The sequence below is a fragment of the Berghia stephanieae genome, chromosome 4, assembly GCF_034508935.2.
Source record: "Berghia stephanieae isolate SIO BIC M18660-M18661 chromosome 4, UCSD_Bste_1.3, whole genome shotgun sequence".
In the NCBI taxonomy this organism is placed as follows: Eukaryota; Metazoa; Mollusca; class Gastropoda; order Nudibranchia; family Aeolidiidae; genus Berghia; species Berghia stephanieae.
The window spans coordinates 4,108,702-4,123,701 of NC_088363.1; the positions used below are offsets into that span (position 1 = coordinate 4,108,702).

The window sequence follows — 15,000 nt, forward strand, 5'->3', positions numbered from 1 at the left end:
GTTAGAAATCCGTTGACAACGCTCACCTCCATTAGACCTTCTGAGGTCTCCATTGTGGCCAGGACGGCTGTTGTTGATGACGTGTCCGGTATCTGAAAGCATATCATGAACCAATTCAAGAAGTTGTCAAGATCTTGTGACTTTAGTACGGAGGACACAGCAATATTTCTTTGTTCTTCAGGGATTAATTAAGCCTCATCTGAATCCAGAAATTTCTGATATATAGAGAGATTATCGTTCAGGGTAGTTACTAATGATGTTGGTGGCTGTTGGTCTCCCTACATATTTGTTGCCATGAGAAAAATATTCTGTCAGTTGAAGAGGAGAAGAAAGAGGCTGGAAAGACATGGATTGACTTGAGCTGGCTTGCCCAGGTCAGAAATCATTGGAGGAACTTTGTTGGCACCTTATCTTCCACCAAGGAACCTTGAGAATATGTAAGTAGGTATAGTAGAGGGTGTCTGAAATGGAGATCAAAGACTGGATCCTACCCCCCCCCCCCACACACACACACACAAGCTACAGTGAGATTTCGTTTATACTCGGCTGCTTGAACTCCACTTTTTAAAAAGAGCCTTTCATTTCTTACGATTTCTTCTTCAAACCAATAAATCTTACTTGAGTCCACAGCTCCAGAGAGAATTCCGTCATGGGTTCCAAGGAAATCCCAGAAACATTTCCACCAGTGGAGTTGTACGCCAGCATCAAGGCGTGACCGCCACTGTCCAAAGTTTGGTCAAGGTCGGATTGGAGAAGAATCGTGTTCCCAGAATTCAACTTGAATCTGTGCATAAATTATAGGATGGGATAACTATATTTAATAAACAAACTGATTTTAAATATATATATTTGAGTTTTATGATCGAAGTAGGCAGGTCTAATAATGAAACATTTAGAACTATTATCCTGAAGTGCTTCGCATCGTTGAAGTAAAAGTTGGTTTACTAAGTGTTGTGACTATGTACAAAGTTTTAGAGTTGGGGGAGGGGTTGACGTGGCCAGGTGGGTAAGGCCGAGGTCCGGAAATATCCGTGATCGAGCCCCCGCTCCAGGCACTTTCGTTATTCTTTCCTTGGACAAATTTATTAACTCCCAGTTTTTCACTTTGGACAACAAGCGCGATTCCTTTTGACTCTAGACCTTTGTGTGATGGATTATCTCGCTCTCTCTCTCTCTCTCTCTCTCTCTCTCTCTCTCGCTCGCTCTCTCACTCTCTCTATTTCTCTCTCTCTCTCTCTCTCTCTCTCTTTCTCCCTCTCTCTCTCTTTCTCTCTCTCTCTCTAAAAATATTTATAAATATACATATATGTATATATATAAATTATATACATATATATATATATATATATATATATATATATATATATATAATTTGTCACTCACATTATATGGCCAATACATTCGTTTCTGTGGCTTTCGAGCACGTCTTCAGTAGGCATAATGTCCGAAGAAAAAAATGTATTCCATTTTAGGTGCTTGTCCTTGCTTCCGTTGTGTCTATTGTTCGAAGTTTAATAGTTGGGTGGCTGGGGGGGGGGGGGGGGGGGTGAGTTGGTGCTTGCAAGGAAGCAAGGACAAGCTCCTCAAATGGAATACATGTTTTTCTTCGGACATTATGCCGACTGAAGACGTGGTCGAAAGCCACAGATACGAACGTCTTTGCCATATAATGTGAGTGACAATTTATATTTTATATTAGCTCTAACCATCATTATCGAGCACTTTTGTACCTACGAGTATCCACCAACACTCATATATATATATATATATATATATATATATATTATATATATATATGATTATAATATAATATTATATATATATAATATATATATATATATATATATATATATATATATTATATATATATATATATATATATATTATATATATATATATTCCTTAGTAGAATGCCAGGGCGATCACATCCCAGGATGCAAATTCAAAAGCCGTAATGATTTTTTTTTTGTTTATGTGCTTTGACAAAGTGCAACCAAACCGAATCACTTACTGTGTATTGGCGTCGGTAGCCTTCTGGTCGGCAGCCAAGTGACTGGCAGCATACGACAACTGAGTGGCCGACATCGATACGTCATTCACCCAATCATCATCGGCGTTGCCAAGGAGACCCGTGACGCCGGTGTGGTTGGCAGGAATGACAACTCCCAGTACAAGCTCTCCTTGGATGTTGGAGACGACGATTTCAGTTCCGTCTTCGAAGACGTATCGGATGACGTCATTGACAATTCCGGAAGCTGTCAAGTTTCCACTTTAAAAAGAAAAGAAATGAATATGTGAATGTGAATGATATTTTGCATAATGTGCGCTATGTGGTCTAGTGGTTTGACATTCGCTTTCAATGCGCTTTACAAGGGGTCCCCAGCCATCAACAACATTTAACATTTATGACGGGAAATGACGCCTGTTAGGCGATATTACAATTTTTCTCGGACAGAGACAACGCTGCTAACGGCCAGGTACTCATTTTACACAGGAGTACGGTGAGAGAATGTGAGTAAACAGTCTTTTCCAAGGACTCAACTTTGCACCGAGCGAGGCTCGAATCCAGGACCTTCCGTTCCAAAAGCGAGTGTCATACAACAAGACCATATAGCCGTTGTTTTTTTTTCTTATTTTTTTAAAAGTTTTATATTCCTATTATTTTCTAAAATACACTAACCTTGTGTAAGTCAAGGGATATGCAGTGTCGAAGGTTTCCGTGGCGTTGATGGTGGTCAGACCATTGTCGTCCACTGCGATGGACAGTGTGACGTTGTTGTAGTTGAGGGCAACCTCGCGTAGGGTGTGGCAGTCGTGGCGACCTTTGCAGGGCTGAAAAAATAGAAGGAACGAAATTCAAGTCACTCAGCTCTTTGGGGTTCTTTTTGTAATTTTTAGACAAACATTTTTGGTGATTCTTCTTCTTCTAGGTTCCATGCCTGGTCCAGGCTTCGGATACTGCATGAATTATCTCTCTCCATTCCTCCCTGTCTCTTGCTTTTTCAAACAGCTCTTGGATTGTTAGGTTGGTGAAGCCCTTCAGTTGGTCTATGAGTGTTTTTCTTTGTCTCCCCCGGGCGCGTTTACCAGGTATTTTTCCACAACTTGCCAGGTATTCATTCTTATCTTTCCTTACTATGTGTCCGAAAAAGGATAGTTGTCGATCCACTATTAAGGGCATTAGTTTCCTTTGTTGGTATGTTTGTTTTAGCACTTCTTCGTTCGTTTTGTGTGCAGTATACGATATTCTCTGCATCCTTCTCAAGCACCACATTTCAAAAGCTTCAATGTTCTTTTGTGTTTCTGCATTTGTAGTCCAGCTTTCGCATCCGTATAACAAGATTGGCCACACGTAGCACTTCAAGACTCGGAATCTAATCCCGAACGACATCTGTTTGTTTTTCAAAATGTTTCCCAGGTCCATGAAGGCCTGTTTGGCTTGAGTTATTCTTGCTCGTATGTCTCGGTTACATCTTCCATCTGTTGTCACTATTGAACCTAGGTATTTAAAACTTTCTACGTTGGTAAGTTGCTCGCCGTGAATCGTTATATTGCAGGTGTTGTTGTTTTCGGGGTTTTTCTGTATTACCATGCATTCCGTTTTGGTGATATTCACTTCCATTCCCTTGGCTTCACTATCTACTACCACTTTGTCAACAATCTTTTGAAGTTGGATTTCTGATGTTGCAATGAGTACCGTATCGTCTGCGTATCTTATATTATTTATGTTGTGACCTCCTACTTTTATTCCCTCCATATTATTTATGCCCCTCATGATTGTTTCTTGGTATAGATTAAACAGATCTGGTGAGGCAACACACCCTTGACGGACTCCTTTCTCAATAGGAATGGAATTTCCTGTAGAGTTTCCGATTTTGATAGATGCCTGCTGGGTGTAGTATAATGTTTGCATGAGTCTGAGGTCTTTCTCATCAGCGCCAATGGAGTGCAGTTGTTTTAGTATTTCTTCGTGGCGTACTCTATCAAAAGCTTTTTCGTAGTCGACAAAACAGAGGTATAGTGGGGTCTGAACCTGTATAGCTCTTTCACTTAAAACACGGAGGAGGTATATTGCGTTCCTTGTCCCTCTGCCAGGTTGGAATCCATATTGTTCTTCTGCGATTTCGGGGTTAATCTTATTCCTTAGCCTGTTGATAATTATACGCAACAGTATTTTGTTGATGTGGCTTATTAAACTTATAGTTCTAAAATTTTCGCATCTGACTGCACCTGCTTTCTTTGGTATTGCTATGAAAATAGAGTTACAGAGATCTTCTGGAATTTTCCCAGTATTGTATATATTGTTGATTAGTTATCACTAAATTATAATAACCAGTCTATAAACGTTCTAGGTTATTACAGTTTTATGTGATGGTACGTTATATTCAGCTGGAGTATTTTGTGAATATTTTATCAAAACGCATAGCATCAATGAATAATAGTACTTGGATATCTATCTTATGTATATTTATGATACTGCCAAAGTGAGGCCAGTCAATAGTCTCATCTCAGGGGTTTTCTGAATGTCAACTTTGAAAAGATGATGATGATGATGATGATGATGATGATGATGATGATGATGATGATGATAATGAAGATGATGATGATGATGATGATGATGATGATGATGATGATGATGATGATGATGATGATGATGATGATGATGATGAAAATACTGATAATGTTGATGACGTCGACGACAAGAAAGATGACAAAGATGATGAAGATGTTTAAGACATTTTAATGTTTAAAAAATGAATGCAGACCACATAGAATCCATCCACTTTGATATCAGCAGTCTGTAGAAGTCGGTAGGCTCCAGGCTCTACCAGGGTGGTGGTCGCTCCGTCAAGGGTGATGATATCACTACTGAAGGCCGCGGCGTAGTAATTAGAACTGTTCGTGTAACGAGTTAGACGAGCCGTTGAACAATCCGTGCCGTAGAAATCAGTGGTGCAGTTGCCACAAGCGTAGGATGGATCAGAGGATATATAGCCTGATAAGATAGTATATAATTACCCGTTTTACTAACACCCTTCATGGAAATACTGAAATATAAGGTTCGAAGTTCAAAGTTCAAGAGTTTATTTGGCCTTTCTTGGCTGATGGCCATACTTTTTCTTCGAACAAATTAAGTCATAAGGATAATATAGCAACGTAACGTGAATGCTTGAATTGTGAAGATCTTGCTGAAGATGTATTGTGTTATCTTTGTGGCACGAGGACTCGCAGGGAAATGGGACCTGCGTGTGCTGCATGTTAGAGATTAGAAAAAGGGAGCGAGAAGAAGAAGAAGAAGAAAAAGAAGAAGAAGAAGAAGAAGAAGAAGAAGAAGAACAAGAACAAGAACAAGAAAAACAAGAACAAGAACAAAAACAAGAAGAACACAACAACAACAACAACAACCACAACAACAACAAAAAAACAACAATAAACAACAAATAGCAACAACAAGAAATAAGGAGAAGGGCAAGAAGAAGAAGACTGAAGACACTGCTTTGTTATCGGAATTGTTTGAATAGCGGGTTAGACAAGTCAACTAATTATTCATTAAACTTGCGTACCCCAATGGCCTACAATGGTATACAGATTAAACGATGAGCTACATTCTGTACAGAGAGAGAGAATATACAATGTCCTTTCTTCTGTGCACATATATTACAGTGTCTTATTTTCTATATACAGACTATCCAATGTCCTACTTTCTGTAACCAAGCTATACAATGTGCTCCATTCTGTATACAGACTATACAATGGCCTACATTCTGTATACAGACTATACAATGGCCTGCGTTATGTATGCAGACTATACAATGGCCTAGTTTCTGTAAACAAATTATACAATGTCCTTTCTTCTGACACAGATTATACAATGTCTTATCTTCTTTATACAGACTATCCAATGTCCTACTTTCTGTATACAAACTATACAATGTGCTACATGATGTATACAGACTATACACTGTCCTACCGTCTGTATACTGACTATACAATGACCTCTCTTTTGGATACAAACTAAAAACATCATTCATTCTGTATGCAGACTATACAATGGCCTACATTCTGTATACAGACTATACAATGGCCTGCGTTATGTATACAGACTATACAATGGCCTACCTTCTGTATACAGACTATAATCATATGTCTCTCCAGCCCATCTAGCCTGGCACACACAGATTCCGTCCGTCCGGCGACATTCTCCATTGCCGCTGCATGGGTTGTCAGACCCACCAGGACATTCGTTCTGACAGGAAGCTCCGTGAAACCCAGACAAACATTTGCAGAATCCCGTGTCCACGACCAGACCGACCTCCGCCAGGTTCCACTGTATCAAACAAACAATGACAACAAATATATTGAAAGTTTTTGTTTGGGTTAATGTCCGTTTTCAGATAAATTCTAGCTTATCTACAAAGCAAACAAACATCAGATTTTAAGTTGGTCTTTATTCAGACGTAGAGTAGGTGAACTTGTAAGATTATTTTATTAAGATAACTTCCAGTGAATGTGCTTGAAACGTTTTTCAACGGGGTCGTAAGACAGTTTCAACACTTAACGTTCAGAACGGGCCAAGAACTTTCTATCTGTCTCTCTTACTCTATCATCTTCTTTTTTTACCTTTTCCACAGTATAGTTGGGGTAAGTAGCGGTCACTGCAGAGATAGTCATTGTGTAGTTAATGCCACCATTCTCTCTATTAGTCTATCTCTATATCGCTCTCCGTATGCCTATCTATCCCTTTTATCATCTCTCCACCTATCTATCTATCCCCTCCATCTATTTCTATCTTTCAACCTTTTACACAGCGTCATTTACTGTAAGGATGGCCACTGTGTAATTACTGCTACTTTCTCTTGACTAGTTTATCTTTATATCGCACTTTATCTTTTATCTATCTCTTTCTTTCTATCTCTCCATCCATCTCTATATTTTTACCTTCTCCACAGTGTCGTTGCAGTAAGTGGCATTCACTGCAGGGATGTCCACTGTGTAGTAACTGCCACCTTTCTCTCGATTAGCCTACATAGCTCTCTCTCTCTCTTTCTCTTTCTCTCTCTCTCTCTCTCTCTCTCTCTCTATCCCTCTATTTGTACATCAATGTGTCTCTCTCCATCCATTTCTATCTTGTTACCGTTTTCACAGTGTCGTTGCAGCAAGTGACAGTCACATTAGAGATAGTCATTGTGTAGTACCTGCCACCATCCTCTCTATTAGTATATCTCTATATCGCTCTCTGCCTCCCTATCTATTTTTTCTACATCTATCTCTCTCCGTCTTTTTTCTGTCTTTTTACCTTTTCCACGGTGTCGTTTCAGTAAGTTGCATTGACTGGAGGATGTCCACTGTGTAGTTACGGCCACCATCCTCTCTATTAGTATATCTCTATATCGCTCTCCGTCTACCAATCTATCCCTTCTATCATCTCTCCATCTATCTATCTATCCCTCCATCTATCAAGTTACTACCTTTCTTTATACTGGTCTCTGTCTCCCTATATAATATCTTTTTCTACATCTATTTCCCTCCGTCTTTTTCTGTCTTTTTACCTTTTCCACAGTGTCGTTGCAGTAAGTTGCATTCACTGTAGGGATGGCCATTGTGTAGTTATTGCTACCCTTCTCTTGATTAGCCTATCCTTCCTTATATTGCTCTCTGTCTCCTTATCCCTCTATTTGTACATCAATGTGTCTCTCTCCATCCATTTCTATCTTGTTACCGTTTTCACAGTGTCGTTGCAGCAAGTGACAGTCACTGTAGGGATGTCCACTGTGTAGTTACGGCCACCATCCTCTCTATTAGTATATCTCTATAGATAGAATGCGCTTGGCCAAGGAGTTCACAACATTGCCATCCGGAAGTATAACGGACCAACACACAAACTCTGTGTAACCATGAACTTTTATAGTCTTGTTAATACAGTTTAGTGAGAACAACTCACAAACGCGGATGGCAAAAACAATAACAAAGGCCTGAGTGACGTCATCTGCATACTATCTATATCGCTCTCCGTCTACCAATCTATCCCTTCTATCATCTCTCCATCTATCTATCTATCCCTCCATCTATCAAGTTACTGACGCCTTTCTCTCGATTAGCCTACCTTTCTTTATACTGCTCTCGGTCTCCTTATATATCTTTTTCTACATCTATCTCTCTTCGTCTTTTTCTGTCTTTTTACCTTTTCCACAGTGTCGTTGCAGTAAGTGGCATTGACTGTAGGGATGTCCACTGTGTAGTTACTGCCATCTTTCTCTCGATTAGCCTATCTTTCCTTATACTGCTCTCTGTCTCCCTTTCTATCTTTTTCTACATCTATCTATCTCTCTCTCTCTGTCTATTTCTGTCATTTTAGTAAGTGGCATTGACTGTATGGATGGCCACTGTGTAGTTACTACCACCTTTCTCTCGATTAGCCTATCTCTCCTTATACTGCTCTCTGTCTTGTCTCCCTATCTATCTTTTTCTACATCTCTCTCTCTCCGTCTATTTCTGTCTCTTTACCTTTTCCACAGTGTCGTTGCAGTAAGTGGCATTGACTGTATGGATGGCCACTGTGTAGTTACTACCACCTTTCTCTCGATTAGCCTATCTCTCCTTATACTGCTCTCTGTCTCCCTATCTATCTTTTTCATCATCATCTCTCTCTCTCTCTCTCTCTCTCTCTCTCTCTCTCTCTCTCCCTCTCTCTCTCTCTCTCTCTCTCTCTCTCTCTCTCTCTCTCTCTCTCTCTCTCCGTCTATTTCTGTCTCTATACCTTTTCCACAGTGTCGTTGCAGTAAGTTGCATTCACTGTAGGGATGCCCACTGTGTAGTTACTGCCACCAAAGTCATAGGCCAGTGTCCATGTAGCTGAATCACCAACCAAAACAGGCCTTTGTAGGACAAAAAAATGAATTTTTCAGATCTATATAATGTATGGTAATGAAAATATATCTCCATCCCTCCCCCTCCCTTCTCTCTCTCTCTCTCTCTCTCTCTCTCTCTCTCTATATATATATATATATATATATATATATATATATATATATATATATATATATTGAATTGTGTTTGATACAAATATGGTACGAAAAGTGCTCGACATGCAGTAATGGAGCGAATTATTATTATTTAAAATATTTACCACAAATGTTTGAGACAGTCTACATTAATGTTTCAGGCTTAATTTAGCCTGAAACATTAATGTAGACTATCTCAAACATTGTGGTAAATATTTTAAATAATATATATATATATATATATATATATATATATATATATCTTTCTATCTATCTATCTCTCTCTCTATCTCTATCTATCTATCTATCTATCTATCTCTATCTCTCTCTTCTGTGTGTGTGTGTGTGTTTGTGTGTGTGTGTGTGTGTCCGTGTGTCTTTATCTTTCAATCTTTTTAACTCTCGCCATCTATCTTTCATTATCTTTCTCTCTTCTCTCTCCCTCTCTCTATCTTTCTGATTCTTTCTTTCTCTCTCTCTCTCTCTCTCTCTCTATCTATCTATCTCTCTCTCTCTCTATCTATCTATCTCTTTCTCTCCTAGATATTATCTCTCTATGAAATACTTTGTCTTTTCTGGTTATTTTTCTTAATTGGTTTCTTTTTCCCTTCACATTTTGAAACCAATTTAATTCTTATTCAAAAGGTTTTAAACAATATTCAACATTAATGTTTCTAATAAGAAATGAATATGGTTTTCAATAAATAGGAGCGGATTTTAAAAGTTTTCATCAAATCTTACCCTACTTGAAAGGCGTATTGATGGCGCCCTGGTCTGAATTCCGTCTCCTGTGAAATAGGCACCGCTCCCTTCACCTCGTTATTCGATCCCACTGGAATACTGACAATCTTAGAGTTGAAGCTGCTGTAGCCGAACCAGGCGTTGACGTAACTTCCGGATAACGCCACCACACACGTGAATTCCGGGACAATCTCCAGATCGTCGGTTGTACCGTCATAGTCCCAGGATAAAGTCCCGTTGTTATAACAGGGTATGGAGCAGTGACCGTCACCGACCCAATCTTGAGACGAAAATAAACGTGAGTCAGTATTTGTGTACGATTGTCAATATAATTGAATTGAATTTTACATCGAATTGGCTGGGTCAATATGGCCAGAATGGAAGAAGAAAAAAAGGTCACTTCCCAAAACAGCCCTGTACTGGACAGTAGATGGGAAGAGAAAGCGGGGAAGACCCAAAGAACCACGGAGAAAGAAATAAAGGAACAAGCCTCTCCTGGAATAAAGCCACCGCAAAAGCAGCCACTCTAAAAAAATGGAGATGACTGGTGGATGCCCTAAGTACCTCAAGGCCCGATGAGGATTAAGTAGGTTACATTGAATTTGTCTTTGTTGCCGATAATTCTCACGATATAATAATAACAATTAGAAGAGTGAATGCATAAAGACATACTTTGCCATAGTGTTAGATAATATTTTAACACTTTCCTCTTTGTACTTAAAAAAATATAGGGCATACAAGCGCAGGCCACGGATAAGCAAGTCAGTTATCCTAGATTCTCCTAGATATGAGAATAAGGTTTTTCATGAATAAAGGAATGAGTACGTATTCATTAGGGGGGGGGGGGGCACCAATAGCTCAGTTGATAGAGCACTCGCTTCATGCACATGCAAGGGGACCGAGGTCGATCCTGGGTGCAGTCGAGATTTTTTTCTGCCCCCCCCCCCCCCCGCCCTCTTTCCCACCTGTCCACCCAGCAGTGAATGGGTAGCTGATTCTATTAGATTTGGCGGAAATTACTTTGCGATAGACTAGCGTCCAATACAACGGATAGCAAGCAATTGCTATTGTCCGTTTCACGCTATAGAAACCGGGATAAACTACGGCTAGCATGGGCCGAATGGCTCTGAAGGATCATTTCTTTTTTTTTTTACTTATTCATTATCTATCTAGACATTCACATAATTTATGAATCAATTTATTTATTTATTTATTCAACAATGAATCTATTTGATCTATTATCCATTTCCTTATTCATCGGGGGGCGAAGTGGCCGAGTGGTTAAGGGCATTTCACTGTGATGCGGATGACCCGGGTTCGAGCCCCGCTTCAGGCACTTTGGGTTTTTTTTCCTTGAGCAAGATTATCAACCCCCAATTTGCTCACTTGGACAACATGGGTGATTCCTGTTGACATCAGACATCTTGTTTGATGAGTTATCTATATTCCTTCCTGGCTCAAAAGGCATAATCTTTTTTATATTCATCCGTAACCTACCTGTATCACAGTCTGTACAATCGGGCAAGATAAAGCCGTCCAGACAATCGTTACAATCCCGGGACTGCCAGAATCCCAGGGTGGTGTTGACGTGGCACTCACAGATGTCCCCACCTGGTCAAAATTCAAAGTTGAAGCCGTTATTATTATTAACTCACTCAACCCTAACACCGACTATATCCGTTAGTTTACCCGGGGGTTACTTTTACCCCATGCCAATTTGTTACATTTTTCTGAGACAAATTATAGGCGTAGTATCAAAGCTAATGTTTTTAGTTTTTGCATGTTAATGGTAGTTGAATAAAACTATCTATTTTTGTAGTACATACTCATTGTTAATACTTTTTTTTAATTTTGAAAAGTAGCAAAAATCTCTAGGATTGAGTGAGTTAACCCTTTCGAGGTGATATCTTGAATTGTTGGTACTGCGGCATTGATTACATTATAATCAAATATGTGTGTCCTTTATTGGAAGAATATTGTCGTCCGAGTGTTAATTGAGTTTGCATAATTGTGTGGCTATGTGGTCTTGTGGTATGACACTCGCTTTCGGATAGGAAGGTCCTGGGTTCCAGCCTCGCGCTCGGCGCATAGTTGAGTCCTTGTAAAAGGCTCTTTACTCACATTCTCTCACCGTACTCAGGTGTAAAATGAGTACCTGGCCGTTAACAGCGTTGTCTTACGTTGCCTAACAGGTGCCATGTCCCGTCCTACATGTTATATATTGCTGTTGACCAGGGTCCCCTTGTAAAGCGCTTTGAGCACATATATATATTGCTCTATGTAAAGCTCAATTAAATTGAACAATTTCTACAGTTTGTTCGTTTTTTGTTTTTGGTTTTTGAGTTGTTTTTTTTTGTTTTCTTTTTTGTTTTGTTTTTTTGTTAGGGTTTGTTGGGGGCTGTTTCTTAGATCTTGGGTTTTGTTGGTTTCTGTGTTTTGTTTTGTTTTTGTTCTTTTTGTAACACCAATGGGTAAGCAAAACAAAGTTTTCAGTCTATCTTTAGATTTAACTTAGATAAGTCTTTAAATTGAAATAAAATGAGTTGACCTCGTAATATTTATCCAAGTACTCATTTTTTCATGACTTCTTCTTCTTCTTCTTCACGTACCAAGTCTGTGCCAGACATCGGTGACCATGGTATACCATTCATCTCTCTGATCAGATAACCTCAGAAAACTGATATTATTCTTCTCTTTCTTTGGCACCCAGCTGTTCAAACTATTCAAATATGTTTTACTTGGTCTACCTTTACTCTTTTTACCTTCCATCTTTCCTGTGAGAGTAAGATGTTCAATACATTTATGTCGATTTAGGTGCCCTAAAAACTGCATTTGTCTCTTTCTTATTGTACGAATTAATAACCTTTTAGTTTCAGCTTGCTCTAATACTTCTTCATTAGTTTCATGACTAACTTTTGTAAATCATCATTATTTTGGATTCAAAATATACAAAGATGGTAAATAAGTCAGACAAGAGTGATTTGGATTCTGTGAAGAATACTACAAATAACTATTTATTTGTACAAATTAAATGAAATACCTGATTCACTGAGTACAAATAAAACGTCAACATACCGGTCACAGATGCGTAACCATGGTAACAGGGGGTAGAGCAATTGGTGCTATAGCCAATCAGATTGTCCTCGCAGTATTCGCAGTAACATCCTGTGTAGTTTGCAACACACCAGTCGCATTGAGATCCTGTGTAGCCCCAATCGCAATAGGAACAATTGCCTGACACGTTGTTGTAACACACACCTTGGGATAAAGATAAAATATGATGTCAGATTTGAGTACATGGGAGCGATCTATAGATAGTATGGAGATGACGTCACTCAGGCCTTTGCTATTGTTTTTGCCATCCGCGTTTGTGAGTTATTCTCACTAAACTGTATTAACCTGACTATAAAAGTTCATGGTTACACAGAGTTTGTGTGATGGTCCGTTATACTTCCGGATGGCAATGTTGTGAACTCCTTGGCCAAGCGCATTCTATCTATATTCATGTTTTCGTCCAACCCAGTCATCAACGATTGGATGCTTCTTAACAAATGTAAACACGCTGTTTTGTTTATGAAAATTGTACACATACTCATGTGTCATTCTGAACAAAATGACCAATCGGGATTCTAGATATTTCAAAAGCTGTGAATACTTTTCACTATGTAGGTCATTTTGAGCACACTTTGCAATGTGACCAATGCCCTCGTGCACATGGAAAGGTAATATAGATTATGCCCATTGGAAAAAAGAAAGAAAAGTGTGAAGTAAAAAAAGTGGTTCCTATTTCATTGGAAGTGTAAAATTACTCTTCTGGAGGACTAAATAAAATTCCCTTTATTCATCCCATAGGGGAAATTTTTCTTTAGGGTCTATACTAAGGGAAGACTGGAATAACCCAGGTGCCAGCCGCAGTGCAACGCTGCAAAGGGAGCTTAGGCGAGGTGACTTGCTCAAGACCACTCAGCGCGGCGGGTAGTGTCGAACTCGTACCTTTTCAGGTAGGAAGCAAAGACCATACCGCTGAGCCATGCTGTCCCATGATTCGTACCTTGTGTAATTAATGATATTCTGGTTTCAGAGTGATGGCATTTGATATCTTAGTCTAAATAATATGTGCTGGTTGTCGTTAAAAACCATTCAGCCTCGCTCTTTTACGTCCCGTTATCCATAGAATGAAGATGACGTCCCTCAGGTCTTTGTTATTGTTTTTTGCTTTCCGCGTTTATGAGTTATTCTCACTAAACTGTATTAACCAGTCTATAAACGTTCATGGTTACACAGAGTTTTGTGTGTTGGTCCATTATACTTCCGGATGGCAATGTTGTGAGCTTCTGAGCCTAGCGCATACTATCTATACATCGTGTTGAAAATAGTGATCCACCTAAGGATGCAATATGTAATCTATGTATTGTTAGGACTGGTCAGATGGCAATGTTGTGAGTTCGTTAGCCAAGCGCACACGTTAAATCCGGCTGGCGGATGTTGTGAGTATTTTGGCTGAACGCATAGCACCAACGAGAGCGTCCAAGTCATCAATCACATGATTAGTTGATGTCCAACGATTGGATATTTATTTCTTAACAACTGTAAACACGCTACGTTGTTTCTGAACGTTTTTTTTTTGTTCAAGCTGAACAATATGACCAATCTGTGATGTTAGACATTTCAAAAGCTTTGAACAGTTTTCACAAATGTTGGTCAATTTGAGCACATTTTGCAATGTGACCAATGACCTCGAACACATGGAAAATATATATAGATAGAATGAAGTTGACGTCACTCGTGTCTTTGTTATTGTTTTTATTTGTTTTGTTGGGGTTTTTTGCCATCCACGTTTATGAGTAATTCTCACTTAACTGTAATAATCAGACTATAAAAGTTCAAGGTTACACAAAGTTTTGTGTGTTGGTCCGTTATACTTCCGGATGGCAATGTTGTGAGCTTATTAGCCAAGCACATACTATCTATAGATCACCCTCACTCAGAAGGAAACACTTACCCTGTAAGGGTCCCACATCACAAACTTCAGTCTCATTGTAGGCGTCAGGGCCACAGTCACTGGGTAACCACGTGACCACATCCGTACAGTTGCGGTCTCTTGTCCGCACACCATCATTGCACGTCACACTGCATGGAGACCACTCGGTCCACTCCTGCCAGACTGAAATTAAAGGTGGTGATGGAGGTGGTGGTGATGGTGGTGGTGGTGAAGGCGGTGGTGGTGGTGGTGATGTGATTGTGGTAGTGGTGGTGG

The 15,000-nt window shown here is 39.4% G+C and overlaps 1 protein-coding gene across 1 annotated transcript in view; it reads right to left on the bottom strand.

The window, feature by feature from the left end:
• LOC144969913 (uncharacterized) overlaps positions 1-15,000 on the bottom strand; it is a 79,504-nt gene that overhangs the window by 10,170 nt on the left and 54,334 nt on the right. The window contains exons 13-23 of the mRNA XM_078908978.1: positions 14,746-14,907; positions 12,819-13,001; positions 11,241-11,354; positions 9,744-10,023; positions 8,759-8,876; positions 6,121-6,328; positions 4,767-4,996; positions 2,681-2,832; positions 2,012-2,269; positions 619-784; positions 1-92 (exon numbers count right to left, since the gene is read on the bottom strand). The exon at positions 1-92 is cut by the window's left edge and continues 134 nt beyond it. Coding sequence (XP_078765104.1) covers positions 1-92; positions 619-784; positions 2,012-2,269; positions 2,681-2,832; positions 4,767-4,996; positions 6,121-6,328; positions 8,759-8,876; positions 9,744-10,023; positions 11,241-11,354; positions 12,819-13,001; positions 14,746-14,907 — 1,963 coding nt within the window. The remainder of the gene's footprint in view (positions 93-618; positions 785-2,011; positions 2,270-2,680; positions 2,833-4,766; positions 4,997-6,120; positions 6,329-8,758; positions 8,877-9,743; positions 10,024-11,240; positions 11,355-12,818; positions 13,002-14,745; positions 14,908-15,000) is intronic.